At 46.9% G+C, this 22,998-nt stretch overlaps 1 protein-coding gene across 16 annotated transcripts in view; it reads left to right on the forward strand.

Moving 5' to 3' along the window:
* Positions 1-22,998, forward strand: part of LOC135911600 (cytochrome P450 3A29-like) — a 204,782-nt gene that overhangs the window by 160,264 nt on the left and 21,520 nt on the right. For 11 of the 16 annotated variants that reach the window (XM_070538820.1, XM_070538822.1, XM_065443918.2 and 8 more), the window contains one exon: positions 11,934-12,195. The exons of the other annotated variants lie outside the window; for them this stretch is intronic. In XM_070538820.1, the coding sequence (XP_070394921.1) occupies positions 11,934-12,195 (262 nt within the window). The remainder of the gene's footprint in view (positions 1-11,933; positions 12,196-22,998) is intronic. 16 annotated transcript variants of the gene reach the window in all.

A 22,998-nucleotide genomic window follows, 5' to 3' on the forward strand; every position in this document is an offset into this window, starting at 1 on the left:
AATGCCAATCGCACGCCAATACAGCAAGTAGTCCGCGAGGCTCTGGCAAACGGCATCCGTTCAACGTGAGCCATTACCATCCTTCTCAGCAGCGATATCTCCAACGCCTCGTTGGTGCCTCTGGAGCCACATCTCCACAGCAATACGTATATGTGCCTAGAATACAATGCTATATCTAGCAATTTACCCTCCCCCTTTCGCATTACAGGTACAGCGACTGCATGTACAGTGCTCAGCAATTGAAACGCGATACTCAGACAGTTTGGCGGCCAGTGATTCTTGCGCCACTGGTGAGCGCTGGGTGATCGCTGAGTGGGCCCAGTTGCGTCATGATGCATCGAAATGGCTCTCGTTTTCATGGGACACAAGAGTGCATCAGCTCAATGTCCCCAGCGCCAAACGGTGGCGCAAGAAAGTGCCGGCCACTGTGCTGTTTGAGTATCGCGTTTCAATCGCTGAACACTGTAGACGTGTACCGTCGGCATAGATTTGAACGCGAACATAAAAAGAAGAAAAGAAAAAAGAAAATGCTCACAGATCCAACGCAATGTTAGAACTCAAATGACGCGAAGCCTGTTTGAGTTATTGAAGTAGCAGCGGTAGTGCATGAGACGAACACAGCCCCGTCGCCTGTAGCTGTTAGCTGTCCGCGTCTGGATGATGAAGCCGGTTTGTGATGCTTGTAGAAGGACGATTGTTGATGAGACGAGTATGCACGGAAAAGTACGTCGCACGCCTAAATATACACATTCAAGGCTTCTATATTCCTTGTGTCACAGTGGCACTTCCAATTCTTGGGGACTGGCCAGTTATGGGCACATAACCCAGTCGCGCATGCCCAGTGCCGAATATGTCTGTTTGAGCACATGGCCAGTAGCACATACCTACTGAACCAAGTTGTTTACCAAACCAGCTGTAGCAGCGAGCAGGAAGTTGACTACTCGGGCACATACCCAGTCGTCGAAGTTGTCTGCTCCGCAAGACAGCACGTACCCAGGTGCCCAACTTGTCTTTATACATCCACAAATATAGCTGTCGAGGAAACGGCGATGAAGGCCAAATCCTGGGAAGAATGCATATTAAAGCGTCGCTTTAAGAAACTGATGACAGCACATGTAGAGAATGAATGAATGAAAAACTTTATTGCCACAAAGGAGGTATACCGGCGAGTAACCATATATGAAGTGCGACGTGTAGTCACTCTAAAGCCGGTTCGTAAGTATGATGTCCAGACGTATAATTTGGAGCTGAAATTAAGCCACGATAACAAACGCAGGCGAACCTGGAAACGGGACAATACACTCTAGTCGTTGAGGGGCTGTTCGTATTAGAATTCATGCTTAAGAAGATAGACAGCTTAGCATTGCCCAGAATAAAGTTCTACCAAAGCTCCAGTCATCGCAGCAAATCTGCCGACTGCCATGAGGAAAGTATCATACTTGACATCATCGCCTGCTGCAGAACTTGCAGCCCTTGTGCCGCATCGCATCTTATTGACGCCAACGGCTCGTATAAATGTCGTTTTCCTCAACTGGAAAGTGTTACTCCAGTTTTTTTTTTTATCTCAAGCTTGCGGCGCAGTGCACACGAATGATTGGTGTGCGACCTTACAGATCACATACGCCATCTGGATAAGAAAGGATGCCAGGCCACTTTTTTCAGGGGCTAACAAGTACAATTGGCGGTACCACAAACTGCGTTCCCTGCACCCCAGCCCAAGCCTATACGATATTCAGCGAGGCTGTCCAGCAGGGCCACAGCCGTTTTGTGTAGATTATGGTTGGGCGTGGCATTCACCAATGCCTACGCGTGCCGCATAGTAATGGCCGACATGGCATCCTGTGATCACTGCAGTGACAAAGTAATTAGTAATCATTTTCTGTGCCAGTGTCCACAACATTGTGCTTGCACTAGGAGCTGTGTTGAGGCAGTTGAATGACAGCGCCTCTGTCCCAACAGATAATTTTGTATCGCTGACGTGACCAATCAGCGCGTCAGAATGCCGCATAGGCATTAAAATGCTTTTTGTGGTAACGAGGCTTGTGTTAACGCCTGCAGTAATTTCTGCGTGCTTGCTTTTTTTTGCACTATCCTTAGGATAGCGCATTTCGATGGGGTAGAAATACGAAAACGTCTGTGTCCCGTTGATTGGAGGCACGTTAACAATCCACTGGTCGTGAAAATTAATCTGGAGCTCCCCACTACGGCGTGCCTCATAATCAAATGGTGGTTTTGGCTTGTAAAACACCAGAATTCATTCCTTATGGGTAGGAAATGGGTAATGAAGATCCAGAGGAATTCCACATGTAATTAACATCCCTGATTTTTTTCCCTCTTTCACTCTCTCTCTCTCTCTCTCCCTCTGAGACAAATAAACACGTGTTGAGATACACGCACATTTTGTTGTTTTTGTTTTCACTAAGTGGTGTTACGTCTCAACACGGCCGAGGGCATTACTTAGACGTTTGCCACGAGGCAACCCCCTTGCCCCACTTCATTCATCAGCGCCTATCCAGAAGTAAACACAGCGGCCTATTTAGCAACGTCGGAGGCAAAGTTCGATGGAATGGTGCGATATCATAGGCGGTATATTGCGACCGATTGGATGGTTGTGATTGGCCGCGATACAGTCATCAGATTCCCTAGTCTAGTCACCTATGGGAGACGACAGTATTAAAAGCAGAGGCTTCTGGTGCAGTAGTGGCTGACGTGTCCTGATGTGACTCGGACATTTAGTTCGCTCCTTCATGGAGTGGGATTCTGTACCTAGAGATAGTGTAAATAATGTAAAATAAACCATTTTTTCCTTCTTTCCTACTACCGGACGTACTTGTAGATGGTCTTGGTGGATTCCTGGCCCAAATGCCACCTCGAGCCGCAACAGTGCTTAATCAAATTTCATTTCAGGGGCATTCTTTTTCGTACAACACTTGCCAGTATATTAAGATTCTATTAAGAAGTCCCAATGCTCCAGTGACATTCTTATTCTCTTAACCGAATACAACAGAAAGCACTTACGAGCCCTCGATATGTTTCGAGACTCCTACGTTATCGCCCTCTCAATTGTCAGTCAACGAAGTGCCTTCAAACTATCGTCATGTCGCTGCTGTGGTCGGTGTCAAAATGTCCAAATGTATGTTCGTCGCACAATGACAACTTGAAAGACAAAGTGTTCTTGAAGCCTGTACCGGCCCGCCGTGGTTGCTCAGTGGCTATGGTGTTGAGCGGCTGAGCACGAGGTCGCGGGGTCGAATCCCGGCCATGGCGGCCGCATTTCGATGGGGGCGAAATGCGATAACACCCGTGTACTTTAATTTAGGTGCACGTCAAAGATCCCCAGGTGGTCGAAATTTCCGGTGTCCTCCACTACGGCGTGCCTCATAATCAGAAAGTGGTTTTGGCTCGTAAAACCCCATAATATTTTCTTGAAGCCTGTGTCTTTAATAGGTGTAATGCCTGAAACAAAGCACAAACAGGCCCAATAAAACGATCGCACTACATTGACTCGTTTACTTGACAGTAGTGGTGGATTGTAGCAAGAGGCGGGCTTAGCCTGGCCATAGTTGCTCCACTGAGAGTTGCTTCACCTGAGAGTCTCTCAATTTCTGTGATATGTATTGTCACTGGGTTGTGTCGCAACCATCCTCTCTTATGAGCGCAAGAAGTAGGCTTAATGGTTCCTTGCTTTCTAGATCTTAACTGCAAAGTAAAATGATTAGTTCCAAGGCACAGCCGTACACTTTTGGCCCGTCTCCTGTGGCAGTGACAGCGGCCCTGGAGACGTACGCTGTAACGAACAAAGGAAACACACATCCAACTGGAAAAAGTAAAGAATTCCTGCGAATAATGTATGTTTATGACAAGTTGACAATTGACTGTAACATATTGAGGGGCCGAAATAACATCCTTATGGTGATAAGAGTATACAACTGACGTACAGTGTTAGAGAACAGTGGACGTCCTAGTTGACTGATAATAGACGTTGAGGTTGCATAAGACGTTCTTTTTTTCATGCAGCGCCCCATAACAGCGGGACTGACGTATATATGATGTTTCTATTCAGTAGTAAAAGCCTAAAGAACTTACGGCGTCGGCTTATATAAAGTGTGTCATTCAATGCGCCGCACGCGTACAGAATTTCTGGCATGTAGAGCATGCACTATGTCTGCGTGAGATAGATAAAAAGGAGGACGCGGAGGACATTTGTGATTCCTTATCGATCCATCGATCTGAAACGCAGCTGTCGAAATAATGAAGCCGAAAGCAATTTGCGGGAATATATGACATAGCGTGTACCGGCTCTTGTATACAATACGGTACACTTTAGGATGTAGCGTGTGTCATGTCTAAAGTACAGGAGAGCAAACTAAGCAGAAAAGCGGCTGAGTGCGCTTCGTGAGAAAATGGACGCGTGGCTAAGCTTAATATCGCGATAACGACATGTGGCCTCGGGCCCGATTGCTTTGTAATTAAATCATTTTCTTCCTCGTCAGTTACGTTATCCGAAATGTTCATGTCGTTCTATTGTAAAAATGTGATCATCAGTCGTCGGACAAAGGACGTCTCAGGATGTAGCCAATGTTCCAACAATGGGGCTTGTCTTATTGCTGTTTGTACGATTTTGCTCTCAATGACATTGACGTCTCGTGCGCGCACATGGAACCGGAAAGCTCAGATCTTTTTTATGGAACTTCTGAGACGATGAACCTACTTGTTTGTGTTTTTACATTATGTAGTAGGATAGGTTGGCGGCACTAGGTGTCATCGGCTACTGCTCATCGCCTGACACAGAAAAAAATATGCTGTAACAGGATTTGTAGAAATGTGTGGCACAAAAGTACAGTAGTAACAGTCAATCAGCGCTAACGTAAAGTTCTGTGCATTATTCAAAGTACTCACAGTACATGAACATGCATACTGTTGCATATGTAAAAACAAGTGCTTCGAATTGTCTGAGAACACATAAGAAGTTCGCAGTTTCCCAGACTAATACACATACCGTAGGTGTACCTATACATAACGTACTACATAACCATATAACAATCTAAGAAACATATACATCACACGTGTATCTTTCAGCGGACACTAGGATTTATTATAGATCTAAGATACTCGTGTTTTTAAGAAGTGTTTTAGTGCGACAAGTGATTTCCTTCGAATTTCCGCCGTTGGCCATAGGCCGAGTATTTATTTTTTAGGGTGCATGGTCCTCGATCTATTAGCACTAAGCGTGCCCTCAAACATCTCTTTTTGCAGCTTTTTACATTGGACACTCGAGAAGGAGGTGAGGCACATATTCTTCTGGGCGGCTATACAAGAGCACTGCAGATTAGGGGCAAGCTTAACCATGCGCAGAAAGTGCCAAACAATCATAACAAACAAACTTTCTGCGTATGCCATGACGGTTTGTTTCTTCAGAGTTTTTTGAAGGGCTCTGTTTGGTTCCTTCTTGTTTTTTTTTTTTGAATGCATAGTGATTCACGTGATCTGTCACATCGTCCACTGAATATATTTTTGTTCGGCTTGGCGAAAGAACTAAAAATCATTGTTGTTAGCAGCACCTGTGCGCCCTATGTGCATTCGTTTGTCCTTGTGTTTCCCTGCGCTCAGCCACCTTTAGTCCAGGTGTATCAACAAGGCTGTTTCGCCATCCTTGTCGAAGATTTAGTGCTTTGTTATTGTGGGCTCGATTTGCAGCTGCATCCACGGGTTGTGAACCAGAATATTTTCCGGTTAACCTCCCTGTCTCTCCCATCCTGTTTATCTCTTTCTCTCTCTCTATTCGAAGTACTTCCAGGAATATACAGTGACCTGTGAATCACTGAAATGCCATGATGTGATTCTTAGCACTTGCTTTTGTGAGCTTTTTCAGTGTTTCGTACAATAGATATGCATTCAACGATTTCTTTTTCCGTGATTTTTAGTAATGCGAGTGCGGCTTGAGAATCTCTAATTTTTCTGACGCCTTGAGCTCCGTGTGATACTTTTCCAGAGTATTTTAAGTTTTATTCCTTCAGTGTGTCTTCAATTAATCTTATTTAGTCGTTGCTTTCATTTTTTTTCTGATCATTGCATGAATTGCATTGTCTATATACGTTTTTCATGTGCATGCATATAAATATAGATATCCAAGTGTGCTGCCCCTCCTACTTGTGCCCCCATTCGGGTCTGCAGCATCTTATAAAAATAAAAAAATAACCATTTTTGCACATTTTCTACTGATTCTATGCAGCCCAAGGGCGATAGAATAGCAAGGAGCTCAGCGATTGTGGTAGATGTCACTCGGGATAATTTAAATGCTTAGTGCAACGCGAAATGGGCGACGAATGCTGATTCAGAAGGAAATATTGTGGCACGATCAATATTCGTCAGTAAACACGTGGATATACTGAGAATGTAAGATGAACATGTGCTATGCTGCTAGTTGCGCGTCTATCGTGAACATGTCTCTCTAAGCTATTACTCCCTCAAACGATAATTCAATTTTGGGTGATGCCAGCATACAAGGAGTATAAGTAATGTCTGCTTAGTGTAAGGCAAAGCTAGGCAATAATGTTTTATGTTTCTGAACGGCCTTGGGAATCGCACTTTTGTACCTTTTACTGAGGGCTTGGTCTAGTGTGTGTCCCTATGTTGGGTTAAAATGCGGTAAGCATGTCGACACGTTTCAACCGCAAGTAAAACTCTAAAAGGCTTATGAAGAGCTTCAGCGGTAACTACAAAGTTCGAAAGTGATTTATTTCTTTATGAGTGCATTATGTACTTGTATTAGTGAAGCGACAGTCCCCCCGCCCCTTCTTATGTTTAGAGCTATGCTCAAACAGTGCGAACAAAACCAGGACACGGAGAGGAACAGATACCACAGAACAAGTGCTGGTTCCATGTCCATGTTGTGCCAGTTAATTGGCGAAGTACGTTTATACCAGTGTTGACATGGTTTTCAATTACACGGATGTGTGAAGTACAAGGCTGTTGTCGCTTGAGAATAGGAGGAGGAGGAATAAACTTTTATTTTTGAAACAGCATCCCGGGGTAAGCCCCGGTTCTACTCTCGGTGGGAGGTCTCCTCATAACAGGAACCCTCTGGCCTTCGCTGCCTCCTTGGCCCTGGCGACGAGGCGTCGATGTTGTTCCAGGTCCTCGGAGACGAGCTTGGCCTCCCACGTTTCTATGAGGTCTTCGCTTTCTTGTCTGGTGTTACAACAGCCTTTCGGTGAAGGCAATTGAGAATAATCACCAAAAAATATTTTTTTCGTGTACATCAAAGTTTGCCCTTTAAAATTTGAAAAGAAAATCCTTCAGCTCTAGACTAGCGAAAGACGATACATCTGCCTTAGCATACGAAAGACCTATGTCCCTTTCTTTCAAAAAGTTGTCAATATCACGAAAACCTTCTTGCAACTTAGATTCCATGTTATTTATACCTGGTACAGAGGCCCATGTGCAGTCGTCATAGGCACACAGAATACTGCAGCCCATATGTTAGTTACATTGCATTACACAATTTAAAAAGTTTGGCAGCACGTTACCTTCCTGTAACACGTGAAGACGAAAAAGCCTGCTGAACACGTGGTAGCGCTTTAAGCTATACTATTGGAGGGGCTCAGACTTCTTGCGAGACATAACGAGCGCACTGCGAAGTAAACGCATGGCGCTGTTGGTCGACCTCCTCAACGACACATGCGAGCACCTAATGCACTACCTAGGGGTTCTTTCTTTCTTTCTTTCTTTCTTTCTTTCTTTCTTTCTTTCTTTCTTTCTTTCTTTCTTTCTTTCTTTCTTTCTTTCTTTCTTTCTTTCTTTCTTTCTTTCTTTCTTTCTTCATTCATATTCAGTCATTGCATCTTTGCTTGCTTATTCGGGTATGAGCCAGTCCTGGTGACGTTATTTTTTTGTCTCACTGGACTAGACGCAGATTTTTTCGGTTATGAGACATTGCAACGAGCCACTTATAAGATTTCCGCCTTAAAAAGAAGCAGGCTAAGAAAATTTTTCTTCGGGACGCCTTGCGCAGTGCTGGTGTAATTGCTGCGCATTTCGATTGTTTGAATAGATATGTTCATTTCACTCAAAAACTTTGAAAACCATCGCAGTGAGCAGGCTATGAGGCCAAGCTCTATCAAACTAGCAAGCACAAGTACTTACAGTGTCGAACGCTCTCCGAATGTCTAACAATACTGCGATTGTTAGGTTTACACGCATGCATCGATGCATCTGACGGCATCAAACACCACATTCGCATTACAACGCCATTACAAGCCGGAAAGCACACTAGTGTGTTTAAACCACCACTGCCTTCGACAGCTCACCATCTTCTACCAATACCTTACAAAAGCGGCTTGTGAGGCTTACGGGTTGGCAGGAGCCAATACACACAAGGGTCTTTCCACGTTTAAGAAGTGCAGTAACACAAGCGAAGACTTTCCATGAGTACTGAAGAGTCTCTTTGATCCCTATATCGTTAAATAACTCTATAAGACTCGTTATAGTTGCTGGTCCAAGGTTTTCTTTAACATCATGTACGTAACACCATCTGGGCCTGCAGCTGTTTTCGTACGAAGTAATGAACCTGTTATCCATCTCTAACTTAATCCATGAGTAAGTAGCCTTTGCTGTGTCCCCGCTTTAAACTTTAGACAACACTACACAACTCTCCGGAGCCATCCTGTTTTCGAAATCTCTACGTAATCTAATTGTGACCGACGCGAGTCCAAGCATGCTATAAGAAAGTGCTTTGTTTGGACCGGTCGTCGACCGGGCGTTTGGAGAGCTTTTGATAAAGATTTTCGTTCGAGCCATATCTTATCGCGCTAAAAGTGAATGTCGGCTGGGTTATTCTTCGGGGCTCAGCTTGGCACCATAATCCCCAACGATCAAAGCCGCGCTAATGGAACGGCGACCCCATGCCAAGGGGAGCGCTCATTATGAAACGTAGAGCGTTGGGTAACAACCACGCGGCATCCATTTCCCGGCGGATTAACGCAGCAGCCAACGCCCCTCCCCCCCCCCCCCCTCCTCCCCCTTCACCTTTCACTTCTTCTCGCGTGATTGATTCTATAATATCGCTTGCTCCCACTGGCCCGGCGAGTATGCTATCATTGTTGTTGTGTTTTGTGCCCGCGTACCTTCAGCTCGGATTTAATAGGGGCGAGCAACTTTCTTGTTTCAGCGGTAGCGTTGCAAAATATCGCCTTCGGTTCAACTTTCCACGTTGCAAAAGCAGCGGTGTCACGTTTCCAAAGCTACAAATTTAGCCATGCTTCGCCTTTTTTTTTCTTTCTTGGAGAGGCAGATTAACTAATAGGTTGTGTAACTGGACAGGGGAGAACATTTACTTGAAACTATCTACGGTTTCATAACCATAGAAAATTTATATGCGAAAAAGGGAACCTAAATTACGCCGTGAGAAGCTAGATCGTTCAGGCTTGAGAGAGTAAAACTATTAGGGCAATGACTGCTGCTAGCGCCTTAGAGCTCGAACATGCCCTTAAATATTCTTCTTGTTACTATTGTTCAGAGCACGAATACCTTGTGCAGATATGTAAAGACACGACGGATCACGCCCCCTCCCCCAATTTTAAAAGCTAGAACTTAAAACCAGTCGGTGTCAATTTTGCCAGACATTTCCGAATATACCAAGAATTGCAAAACGAACTTATTTCTTCCTTTCGTATGCATGAGAAGCGCTGAAAACCAGCTTATATTTTCCCGTATTTCCTTTTATGTAAGAAAGCGGAATTGGAGCGACGCTTTAGTTGAGCGACTAAAAAGAAGGAGCCACATCTCGTATAGCATGCGCTCTACCTATATATATAGCTCGCACGATGGATTTAATCGAAAGCAGCGACTGCAGATAAGTAAGGGAGTGGAAAGAGGGGGCCCAGCGGGCTCGCTTTTCAAGTTTGTAGCGAAGGGGCGAGGTCATTCGCGAAAGGAGATGGGTGTGGACGGATCACGAAACGAGATTGCCAGCGAACTTATAAAACGCGAAAGAGGACACACGTCGCGCACGCGTTCTCCACACGTGCGCGACCTGACAGCGGGCTGTCCGAAAGGTCAGAAGGCTGCTGCAGAAGGGATTAACGTGGGTGCTCCAGAACGAAGGCAGTTCCGTACAGCAATTTTGCTGGTGGAACTGTGTGTTCAATATTCAACGCTACTATTTTAGAGCGATCAAAATATCGCGCTACCCAATGGAGTGGGTTCAGGCGGCTTGGGTACAAGCACCTCCAAACTGCTGGATTGCGGAGCAAAACATGCCTGTGGTTGAATCCCAGAGTAGAGATCCCAATCGAAAGTGCCCAAGTGCACCGTTACTGCTATCATCATCAGCGCATATCAGCGCTATCGCTATTGCTATCACTGCTATCACTGCGCATGTGACTAACCACCTCGGACATCTGCCAGCATATTCTATTCGCTTCGAGCGTGTACCACGCGTTAAATTAATGAACTCGTTGAGTGCTGGTCACCGTTGATTTAAGCAACGCTTGTATAGAAAGCCGATGGTTCAGCAAATAAGAACGCATATATTATTCAGCGATCGCTTCGCTCAAAGCAAGAGCGAAAAATTTGGAGGACGCTTAAGCTTCGCCTTTAATAGTGGAATGCAATAGCATTGAAAGACCCCTGATTGCGTCTTGATGTTAGGCTAACGTTAAGAGAGGGGAAGAGTGCGGCGTGGATAGGAGAGCAAACGGGGAAAGCCGATATTCTAATTGACATTCAGATAAAAAGATGCAGCTGGGCAGGCCATATAATGCGTAGGATGGATAACCAGTGCACCATTAGAGTTACAGAATGGGTTTCAAAGGGAGGGAAGCGCAATCGAGGACGGCAGAAAATCAGGTGGGGTGTTGAAATCAGGAAATTTGCAGGCGCATGTTGAAATCGGTTGGCGGAGGACAAAGGTAATTGGGGATCGCAGGGAGAGACCTTCGTCCTGCAGTGGACGGCTGATAGGCTGATGATGTTGATGCTGCTGCTGCTGATGAGTGCTTCTCACGCTTCCGGGCGAGTGCAGCTTTGTAACCATAATATTTACCGGGAAACGCTGGCGACGAATGCTATAGTGTTCATATTATGCATATTCATGCATATATGCAAGAAGGCGAGCGGGCGAGCTTTCTGATAGCAACGCGGCCTCTTGCGTGGGCTGCGGATGCGCAGAGGCGAGCGCCATCTGGATGCTATTGCAAGGAACTGAGCTCAGCGCGCCGCTCTATGAATGGTAGAAACGTTGGAAAAGTGGTTTATGTTTGAATTCCCGCGTAACATGATTATGGTTTCTGGTATATTCAAATTACAATCCGACGTTATCATGTCTGTAGGTCGTGCTTATGTTCTATTTTACAATTTTGCGAAAGCATCTTACTTGGAGGAATTCAGTAAGTTCAGTAACGCCACTGCACCACACGGAGGGCCGGCGTTGTTGAGGTTCGGAATGATTTTTCGGTTAACGACATTCGACGCAAGACACCGGATTTTAGGTTACACCAGGCCCTTAACGCTGTCGCGTTAATAGGCCAGGATCAAAAGGGCCGAAGTTCCTGTGGCGTCTCGCAATGTTTGTGTGTTCCAAAACAAGAACACATGCTTGTTTCCTTCACCTTTCTCAGTGCTTATAATGTTGTCTTGAGTTGCTTTGCAACTTCGGTAGCGGACATCATCATTCATCCGCATAGACTTAAATGGGGCTCTCGATAACATCTGAACTTTGTAATGCATACAGTCGCGTGGCCCTCGAGATGCAAATGGTGATTGCATTATCGAAGTTCAGTATGCGCTGCTATGCGTGCAACGCACTCAAGCTTTCCTCCATTTTTCGATGCTCCTGTATTCCGCAGATAAGCAACGAGACCACTTTGATTTCTTTGATAAGCATAGGCTGACAGCGTTTGCTAAGCATGCCGATATTTGTTCTTTTTTTGCAGCTTCGCACGCCGGCAGGGGGGCTCACACGGGTCAGATCGAGATCTCGATGATGGAACGAAGGGACGTGAGACACCGCAGGGGACCAATCTGTTTACAGCAACCGACGAACCACGACGGGGCGATTGTCGTCGCGGAAATGCTTTATAGGAAACCGGAAGTTCGTGCACACTGGCGGTCCAATTCTTCGCCAGCGCTGGGTGGTCAAGCGCACCCAACGGTTCAGCGGTCACTGAAAGGGTCTGCGCCCTTCCAGCACTCGCAGTGAGGACCTTTGACCTCGCGATGAAGTGGGCTGTATTCTGTCGCTCTCCGCGCACGCGATGGTCCGTAGTGATGCAATCGTATGACTTCCGGTTGTCTCCGTCGTGGTCTGATGCCACACGTGAGTAGGCGAACCAGATTTCCTGCTGTGTACTTATGCATGTATGTATGGCCGAGCGTGTAGCAAGCCTCGCGAACAAGCTCCGGCCACGCTTTCACGACGCGACAAAGTCTACAAGCGAGAGTCGCGCAGATGTCTTGGAAGTCGTGTCACGTATACGCTTTACTAGCCTCTTCGCTACTGGGAATTTGCTTTCTGCGCGCCGAATAGCACAAGGCCGCGTCACATTTTGCGTTTAGCACGTTGAGGAGTTCATGATGAGCGGGCCGGATGGATGCGGCCAGGCTAGATAAAGGAAGGCTGGGCGTCGTGCACGTTGGCACTCTTCACCATAATTTCACGTGCGTGCGAACGCTGAGCACATAGCCTCCTCTCTTTAAATCGTTGAATGGTCGTTATCAAACGCGAAATCTCTGTCGAGAAGCAATACGGCGGTGCGGCGACACGGAAATTTGTTCCTTGTTCCTAGCACACTCACTTTCGCAGCTGCCGGAACCAAAACACAGCCGCAACCAACCACCGTGATAGCAGCAGATCGCAAACAGGCATTTCCTGCGCGCGCACACAGGCCTATTCGCAGACGAAGTTCTTTTTACATACAGTTATAACTACAACAAGCCCACGGCCTTATCGGCCTTACGAATTTGTCTCTGCAAATACTGAAGTATGAAGGATGAAAGCAATTATCAGAGGGAGAGAGAGAGGGAGACAAAAGTGGAGGAAAGACAAGGAGGTTCGCCAATGTGAGTACCGGCTGGCTATCCTGTGCTGGGGTAAAGGGTGAAGGCAATAAAAGTTAAGAAGAAAAAAAAGAATGAGGAAAATTCCCACATTAATGCGATGCTACGCGCTATATACCTGACTCAGCGGCGCTCGCACAATTCACAAGTGCTTGAGTCCTTGAGCACAGTCCTTGAGTGCCGAAACCCGTCATGACCAGTGTCATAGAACTTTTCCATGAAGGGGCCATTGTCCAGTTTTCCGAGCGCGGTTGCGAGCATTTTTCTTGACACATTGTAACGGGGACAGTCACAGAAGAGGGGCTCGATAGTTTCCTCGAAGCCGCAGGTGTCGCAAGAAGGGCTGTCGGCCATTCCAATGCAGAAGGAAGAGGCGTTCCCGAATGCCATGCCGAGCCACAGGCGGCACAGAAATGTTCTTGCCGCTCCTGGTAACCCTGGTGGAAGACGGAGTTGCAGACGTGGATCCGGTATATGGAGACGTACGTTCGTGAATTCACTGGTGTTTCACAGAGTCTGCGTAAGCTGGCGCGCGAGGCAGCGAAGACTTGTGGCTGTATCTGTTCTTGACAGTGGTATTGGTGTAGTATGGGCACCATCGTGGGCCGATCGGGCAGCGTCGTGCGCACTGTGTTTTCCCGAAATTCCGCAGTGACCCGGTTTCCACGGGTAGACGATGTTGGGCCCCTTGCCGATTGCGTGGCGGTGGAGTACTCGGACGTCTGCGACTAATTGCACGTCACAGCGGCCTTCGAGTCAGAAAAGATGGACTATGACTCATGATTTGTGACCAATGAACTACGGAGCAGCACAGATAACTGCGAGTTCTGCAGCTGTCGATGGCATTATGTGAGACGTCTTGAATTTGACGGTGACAGATTTTGCGGGAATTATCATTGCTCCAGCTGAACTTTTGGGGGAGACGGAACCGTTCGTGTAAGTGTGGATGCGTTCCCTGTGCTTCTCATACAGGAATGAAAGCACGGCTTGTTTGAGGGCGAAAGATGACATCACCGTTTTCTTTTTGATGCCGGGAATGACGAGAAGGGCCTGGAGTTGATACAGGCACCACAGCGGTAGATATGACCCTGCTGCAGGCGTGAAGTTTGACAGTATAAAGTTTCATAGTTGGCGGCAATAATCCTGCTAAACGCTGAACGCGGTTTAGTGGCAGGAACGGAGGCGAGATGGTGCGATGGAAGTTGGGCGGAGTGAATGATGTGCATCCTTAAAGCGTCGACTTTAACATACGTATTTATGTGTGTGGTCATGCGCGATTGCTATTGTTGCTGCCGTGGATGCACACCAGGGAAGCCGAAGACATATTCACAGAGCTTGAGTTTCCACAGACTGGAGGGCATGGAGGTTGGTCTTACGAGTGCCACCCAGTACAAGTCAGCTATTGCGTAGAAGATTCAGGAACAGTGCGTCATAGATTTGGAGCAACGCATTCACAGATGGACCCCATGAATTTCCTGCAAGAATTCTGAGCACACGGGTTACGACTAATTTCTTATTTAGGTAGGAGACATGAGGACTCCAGGAGAGGTCTCTATCTATTATCATTCCTAGAAAACGCTGCGTTTTCTCGCAGGTAATAGGCTCCATTATTTCTGACAACGTATGGTCTCATTGCTTTGCATGTGAAAGCGACCACAGAGCACTTCTCGGAGTACACCTCCAGACCTCGTGCTCGAAGATAATCTTACCTTATTGTGGCGGCTGTTCTGGCGCGCACCTGGGGACGCGTCACTCCTGATGACCAAATGCATATGTCGTCTGCATAGATCGACACATGGACGGATTGCGCATAGGTGTGAACCAGGTAGACGAACACGAGGTGAGAGTGCTCGATGACGACGTTATCCAACCATCAAAAAGCCCGTGGGCGTCGTGGGTAGTGATGGTGAAAGAGAAAGACGGCAGTCTACGTTTTTGTGTCGATCGACTACCGTAAGCTGAACCGGGTGAAAAAGAAAGACGTATACCCATTACCGCGTATCGACGATTCTCTCGACAGGCTGAGGCATGCCCGCTACTTCTCGTCGATGGACCTAAAAATGGCTATTGGCAAATCGAGGTTGATGAGAGCGACTGAGAAAAGGCTGCTTTCGTAACTCCTGATGGGCTTTACGAATTCAAGGTCCTGTCTTTCGGTTTATGCTCAGCTCCAGCTACATTTCAGCGACTCATGTTTACAGTTCTGTGAGGCCTGAAGTGGCAGACGTGCCTTGTATGCCTCGACGACGTCATATAGTTTTATCTGAAACGTTGGAGGAACACCTGAGATGGCGGCTGGCAGTTCTACAAACGATACGGTCCGTCAACCTAACATTGAAAGTAGAAATGTATCCCTTTGGTTTCGAGGAAATCCAGTTCTTAGGTCATGTTCTGAGTCGTCAAGGCGTCCGCGCTGACCCCGACAAGATCACGGCCGTCGCAAAGTTTCCAGCGCCAACGGGCAAGAAGGCAATGAGGCGCTTCCTAGGTTTCTGTGCGAATTGCCGAAGCTTTATTGCCAATTTTTCACGTATAGCTTCACCGTTAACGCGCCTTACAAGAGAACACGTTGCCTTCGTATGGGGCGAAGAAGAAGGAGCAGCGTTTAATGATCTCTGACAGCTCCTGCAAACATCTCCTGTACTGGCTCACTTTGACGAGGACCTTCATACCATGATACATACGGTCGCTAGCAACGTAGGTCTAGGCGCTGTGCTGGTGCACTGGAAAGACTCAGCCGAGAAGGTCATTGCATGCGCAAGCAGGAGGCTCTCAGGTGCTGAATATAATTACTCGACCACAGAAAAGGAATGCCTTGTGGTGGTATGGGCAGTTATGAAGTTTCGCCCATATCTCTATGGCTGTGCCTTCAGTGTTGTCAGCGATCATCACTCACTTTGCTGGCTAACGAACTTGAAGGATCTGTCCGGTCGACTAGCGCGTTTGAGCCTAAGGCTTCAAGAATTCGATATGACAGTGGTGTGCAAATCCGGACGGGATCACTCCAACGCCGACTGCCTTTCAAAGTCACCGATTGAGTGGGAAGTCACAGAAGATGACGAATCCATGGCTTTTATAGGAGTTCTAGACACGGCCACCATTGCTCGTCAGCAGCGGGATGACAGCGAATTGATTCAGCTAATTGATTTTCTAGAAGGCCGGATTACAAGCGCACCAAAAAAATTTGCAAGAAGCTTGCCATCATTCTCCTTCCGTAATGATGTTCTCTACAAGAAGAAGTTCTCTTCAAGCGGAAGCAGCCACCCACTTGTACCCGCCGTGGTTGCTCAGTGGCTACGGTGTTGGGCTGCTGAGCACGAGGTCGCGGGATCGAATCCCGGTCACGGCGGCCGCATTTCGATGGGGGCGAAATGCGAAAGCACCCGTGTACTTAGATTTAGGTGCACGTTAAAGAACCCCAGGTAGTCAAAATTTCCGGAGTCCTCCACTACGGCGTGCCTCATAATCAGAAAGTGGTTTTGGCACGTAAAACCCCATAATTTAATTTTTTTTTTAGCCGCCCACTTGTCCCAACGTCTCTCCGCCAGGAGGTCTTGCAAGCCTGCCACGGTGAACCGACATCTGGACCCCTCGGCTACACACGAACACTGGCCCGAGTCAGAGAAATATTGCTGGACAAGGATTGCCACTTTTGTGAAACATTACGTGCGCACGTGTCTCGATTGTCAGCGACGCAAACCACCACATATGAAACCTGCTGGGCTACTTTAACCTGTCCAAGTGCCCACGACCCCATTTGCCCAAATCGGGATGGATGTAAACCATCACAGGCGATTCCATGTTCAGTGAGCCGGCATTTGACAGGATGTCTGAGCTAAACACTAGCAGCTCGTAGGGAGCGAGGTGTGCTACATTGCTCGTTTCGGGAATTGGCCAATGCAGCCGGGAATTGAACCCGCTATGTCCGCTAGTGCACCATGGCTAGTAGGCGTGTAACTAACTCTATGGAAAATAAATTAACACTCGAGAAAGGAAGTTGGTCAAAGCGACACAGTCGCTAATGTAGAAAATATACCCGTAAATTTATTTGACCAACACAGAATCATCAAGGTGAGCAGCTTGAAGAATGTGTACCGTACTGTGGGTGCGCGGCGATGAACCCCAGGTGGTCGAAACTAATCAGAGTTAACCTACTAACCTAACCTACTGCGAAACCTACTAACCTACTAACCTACTGTTAACCTACTAACCTACTAACCTACTGCGAAACATGATTTTTTTTCCCGCCAGAATTAGTTCACACGCTTGCATCACTTCCACAAAATGCGGGAGCAGATGACAGTGTGTGCGAGTTATACGAGGTCAATAATGGCAGCTATCGCTGGCTTGTTCCCGACGCTGTTATAGATACCACCCCATTACCTTCTTGTTTTCACTTTGGTGGTCCTATAAATGGAATGTACGTGCTTTGTATACCCAGCCAACGTCAAAAGCACGTGATTTCAGGAAAACTTGCAAATGAATATTTACATTTGCGCAGTTTAATTAGCAACTTCTAACCTACTGACATTACAGATAGTTAAGCTTACCGCGAAGCTGTAGAAGGCTGCTTTTGAAAGGCTCTGCATTCACAAACATTGTAGGTCTGTCCTGAAATATGGCCGCTTGCTTGACAAAGCACTCGTGAGCCATTTGTGGGTCAGTGATAACCAAGAAAGGCTCACTCCCGAGGAAGACGCCGAACAGCTTGCCATACTCCTTTCTCCATTGCACGTAAACCTGTAGAAGCGAAGCATTTGTACGTCATTTATCCTCTCAGCATCGACCCCCTTACAATGTCAGATAATGTATCGGCCTTGGCTTACAGTGTAGGATAGATTGTGTTGGATAAATGTTATTTAATATTTTCCTACAGTGTGCCAGACGGATCAATAAGAAAGGAAATGTCTGATGCGTCCACAAGGTCATTATTTCTCATTCACGCACACAGTTAAAGAAAAGTTCTGTGAGACAAATTTTTAGACGTAGAAATTACTCCGTGGTTATAAGAAGGATACGCGGAGGCTCCCACTTTTAGAAAAGTGATTCCATGAGCGGGAAATAGGGGCTCTATTTTGCGCTGAAGCAGCATTAGCGCAGCAATTTTTCATCAAGGAAGCAATTGGGAAACTGTTGCATTAATGACCAACGACGCCACAAAACAAAATAAGAATGGGTCCGAAGACATGATTTCAGAAGGTTAGAGTGTCGTTGTCAACCCTGAAAGTGTCTAAGTGCATAAGGAGAGCATAACACCTCACTGATGCAAGAACGAGAAGAAAGGGGTTAACCGAAGGTCCGACTTTTGTTACTCGTATCATGAGAAGCCAGCAATCAATGACAACAAGGGCAATATAGAAGAAACTACTTGTACTTGCTAAATGAATTAAAGATAATGATAAATTAATGACAATGAAAGTGGATGAAAAAGCAACTTGCCGCAGGTGGAAAACGATCCCATGTCTTCGCATCGCACGCGTAATGCGAATACGGGGGATCGTTCCCCACCTGCGGCAAGTTCTAGTAGACGAGGCCTGATGCAGCTACGACCTCATAAAACCACATTAATGTATCCCGTGTGTATTGCAAAAATGGTCAAAACGTTGGTGCGAGATTCGTGTCTGTGTTATACAAGAAGTATATATTTTCCCGCTGAAAGGAATTTCCGAGGTTCTCACAAGGAAACTTTAAAGAATTCCAAAGAGTGTGACGCCTTGAAAATTACGTAAATACAGAAACGGACCATTCACTTCTGTCGAAATTGAGGGCTTGTTTTCTGGCTATAAAAGCTTCTTGCGAGTGAGTAGAGGCAGAACATTGAAGTTCAAAACCTAGAGATGACAACCATGTGTTACTGTGATGGGTTTTTAGACCTTACGTTGTGGGGACGGGCGACTCTCACGCGTCCCCTGATACGTTGTTTTCCCGCATAGCTCCCGTCTCCTGTAATCCGGCTTCGCCGCGTGGCTTTGTGCCGGCGGCAGTCGGTCTGGTTGGAGCGCATTGCGAGAGATGGCGCGAGTGTGGCTCTGCTAACGCCACCTAACGGCGGGGCTACTTGGACGCAGAAAGGAGAAGGCTCTTTCTCTTTGGCTCGGGTTCGGCATGCGGCGCGGTCCTTCTGCGCGTGCGCCGATCCATGCTTCTGCGAGACCGTCTCGTGAGGCCTACTCCGGAATGGACGAACATGATCGTTCGAATGGGCCACCGTTCGCTTGACCGTGCGCGCGGATAACCAGGCGTTGGTGTCCAACATGGCGCGAACATATTCGCTCGTTATCCGGTCGTGGTGAGTCGAACTTCCGCGATTCGTACCGCGCCCATCGGCACGTTTTGTGGGTAGCAATTCGGCTAGCAGGCATTGATTGATCTATGAAAGGTGCAATAAATGCCGCAGCGATTGTTTGCACTAGTGTGTTGTCGTTCCTTTGTCCCAAGAGCACGGGTGAGAACCCCACAACGTACAGCATTCAGCGCTTCTTCTTATGGGAACCTTTGTCGACCTTAATGGATTAGACACGAAATTTAGCTTGTGTCGTTACCCGCTTGGCCGCTTTCCTGGCGTATAGTTTGTGTTTTTATGTATGCTCAGCTTGAGAAGAATGTAAGCAGGAACGTTTGCGTATATAACATGCACCACCAGCACACTGTGCTAGAACAGATGTGTTAAATATGTTCGTTGTAACATGTGGGTTTACAAAAAAGAAAGAAAATTGGAGGTCGCTTAAGCTTCGCCTTCTAGAGTGGAACGCGATAGCGTTATTGCACCCCGTTCGCACCGCCCACTGATTCGCTCGGCATGCCCTTGAGTCACACAAAGACGAAACGTGCGCCTGAGCAAGCTGAACGAACCAAAGAACTCGGTGTCTCAGAGGGAGAAACGATCTACGCGAGCCAAACGTCGTGATCGGGACGGACAGCCGGGCCGCGACGCGCGCTGAAGGCGGACGCGATCATGGGGCTGACGCCTCCATGGGATCGTCCTTTATATCGCTTGGGAGCGCCACGCAGACGCATGACTCCTCGCCAGCAGCACGGCACACATCGCAGGGGACGCTTTCCCACCAGACGCGCTATGCGCAACGATCACGTCAGAGGCGTCCCGCATCGGACGCTGCACCAAGGAATCGCGCTGTGAGCGAAAAGAGGAGCCACGTAGCGCAGGCGAGTGGCGCGCCATCTGTCGGGGCAGCGCCGTACAATGCGAGGAGGGGGTCTTCTGTGTTTGCCGCAAGATGGCTCTGCGTGCGCTACAAGTGCAGAAGAAATAACGGAAACGTACTTCCCTACGCGTTTAACTGCGACTTCTGTAATTTACATGCTCATGATTACCGATATACGCCGCAGTATAACTTTCGACGGAACGTTTCTAAGGCAATACCGCATTCACTAGAGGTGCTTTTGTCCCGCTTTGAAGCATCGAACTAATGGCTAAGTGGTATCGTCTCCGTCGCACACTCCGGAGACCCTCGTTCGATTCCCACCCAGCCATCTTTCAAGTTGTGTTTATCCGCCATTTTTCGCTCACGGCCAACGCCGCCGACGGCACTGGCTTTTCTGCGACACGAGCTCCTTAACGCTATCGCGTTAAAAGCGGCCTCTTGTGCGCCCTGCACAGCCATGGGAAATGATGGCTTGCACAATAAGGCTACCGCACAAGTGACCGCTACTTCAGGTTTCTTAACATGAAGATCGCCACTAAACATTCAATACAGAAAACGAGTCCCTCTTTGTACACAATTTCTAGTGCCTGTTCCGGCCCCTGTGGTGTCTAAACTGAGGCGTGAAGTGCTCGTTTTAGGCGATTAGAACCCACGCATTACTGCCTAAAATTGATTCCTCCAAAAGGGATCATTTCACAGTATTCCATGCTGCAGTTTCTTTCTTTAGCGCTGCATAACCGCTTCTAATGTCCAAACAACTCACCCGAGTTGCCATCTGGCACGGACGGGTACACTTCAAGCTGTGAAAATAAACAATTAAGCTAACCTATATGCACACACTCTGTTAATGCCACAGGAAAGGCGATTGCACCATACACGGATCCTAGAGATACCCACTAAGCTGTAAGATTGTTGCATGGTGCATGCGTTTCACACACCTCAATACGTCTGTGGTCCGTCTCCTTGAGATTTCCCCAGGTGAAGTCAGGCTCTGGCCCTGGTATGCCGAGATCCTTGAACAGCCTGAGTCTGCGGCGGCGTTTTAGCAGCCAAAACACGATTGCAGCCGCGGCAATAGCAGCAACGGCGGTGGCGAGACCCGTCGTTTTATCCATGTAGCCACTGAAAAGTAGCCATTTATTAGCCATCTAAGAGGTGATAGTGGTGTACACATTGTGTCCCGGTAAACACGGAGCAGCGACTGAACTGGAACTCATTCACAGCTGTGCATACACAACACAACACAACACAACACAACACAACACAACACAACACAACACAACACAACACAACACAACACAGTGCAGCGGATAAAAGGTGTTGCTTGAAGGTGAGGAAAGAGCGTGAATTCGGAACAAGGATGGAAGCAACATTTGTGAATCACAACTGTGGCCCTTGCATATAGTCAGCGCAACTTGACATTCACAGCTTGGCGTTCCGCCTTGCTCCCATTCGGTTCTCGCAGTGTTTCTGCACGGTAACCTTTCTTGAAGAAGTTAGCAAAAAAAAAAAAAGGTTTTGCGAAGGTTTTGCTTAATTTTTGAACCCTGGAAGGCTTAGCGGAAAACTGAAAAGACGAGTCTTTAGTTCGGAGTTCTCTGCCGAAGCGACGCGCGTGTGTTCGCAGACATTGTTTTTTTTTTTAAATCGCACCAACAATCACTAAATGATTGCATATTTCCGTTACATACACCGTTGTCTAGGTAGAGCAGTCTGCGGCGCTCTCTCGCATTTCATCTCTGACGTCCCTATTTTATTTTCATTTTATTCCCCATTAATGAGTCCCGTTCGCCCGAAACCTGTTTTTATTTCGCTTGTGCCAGATATATAAGCTTGGTATTTTTGTTTTATTTTATAAATACTGCAATGACCATGGGGTGATTTTAGCAGGGTGGTACAAAATTAATACAACGGCATGTGTTGAGACATGTACAGGTTAACAATATTAAAAAAAACTACTATATAAATAAATACAAAGCACACAGGTTGGGCACACACGAGGCTACACCAAAGAACTGAAACACTGTCACTGGAACCTAATAAATGGTATGACTGTAAACATGATAAGAAACAATTTAATGTTGGCGCAGAGACGACGTTAATTTTTACCTGGTTCCAGTCCACTATATGGTGAGCGGGAGGAACGAATACTTGAAAGAGTTGCTTCGTGGGGAAAAGAAAGTTATCGTGAAATTGTGTCTTTGCCGAGTAGCGTATCCGGATGACAAAGATATGATCTCCGTTATGCCAATTTTGTAATGCCCCTTTACTACTTGATATAAGAATTTCAATCGCGATCAACGATTTCTTCGCGGCCGAGCTAAGAGCCCTGTAACTGAAGTTCTCGTAAATGTGTCATAAATAAAACGCATGACTCTTCTTCGTACCTGTTCTAGTTTGGTGTTGTTAGTTGTTAGAAGGGGAGGAAAGGTTAAATGCTCACCTGTGAAAGAAGAGCTTACAGTTCGTATTTGCAGTGACATAATTAGTGAGTGTTCCAAATTAGATCGTTCGAAATTCACAGCCCTGAATATTTAGTTACTAACTTCAGAGAGGAAACTGTTAATAATACAGTAATCGAAGTGCAAAGGTTTCTTTTTATGTGTTACTCGCATGAAAACTGTTTTTTCAACGCTGATCACCATCTGCCATTCACGACACCAAGAAGCAACACTCTCAAGTGCACTATTAAGCACTAATTGATCCGATTTGGTATTAATTTCGGAGTACACAACACAATCATCCGCGAAAAGTTTAATATGAACTGGAATATCTCGTA

Source organism: Dermacentor albipictus, chromosome 5 (assembly GCF_038994185.2).
Source record: "Dermacentor albipictus isolate Rhodes 1998 colony chromosome 5, USDA_Dalb.pri_finalv2, whole genome shotgun sequence".
NCBI lineage: Eukaryota > Metazoa > Arthropoda > Arachnida > Ixodida > Ixodidae > Dermacentor > Dermacentor albipictus.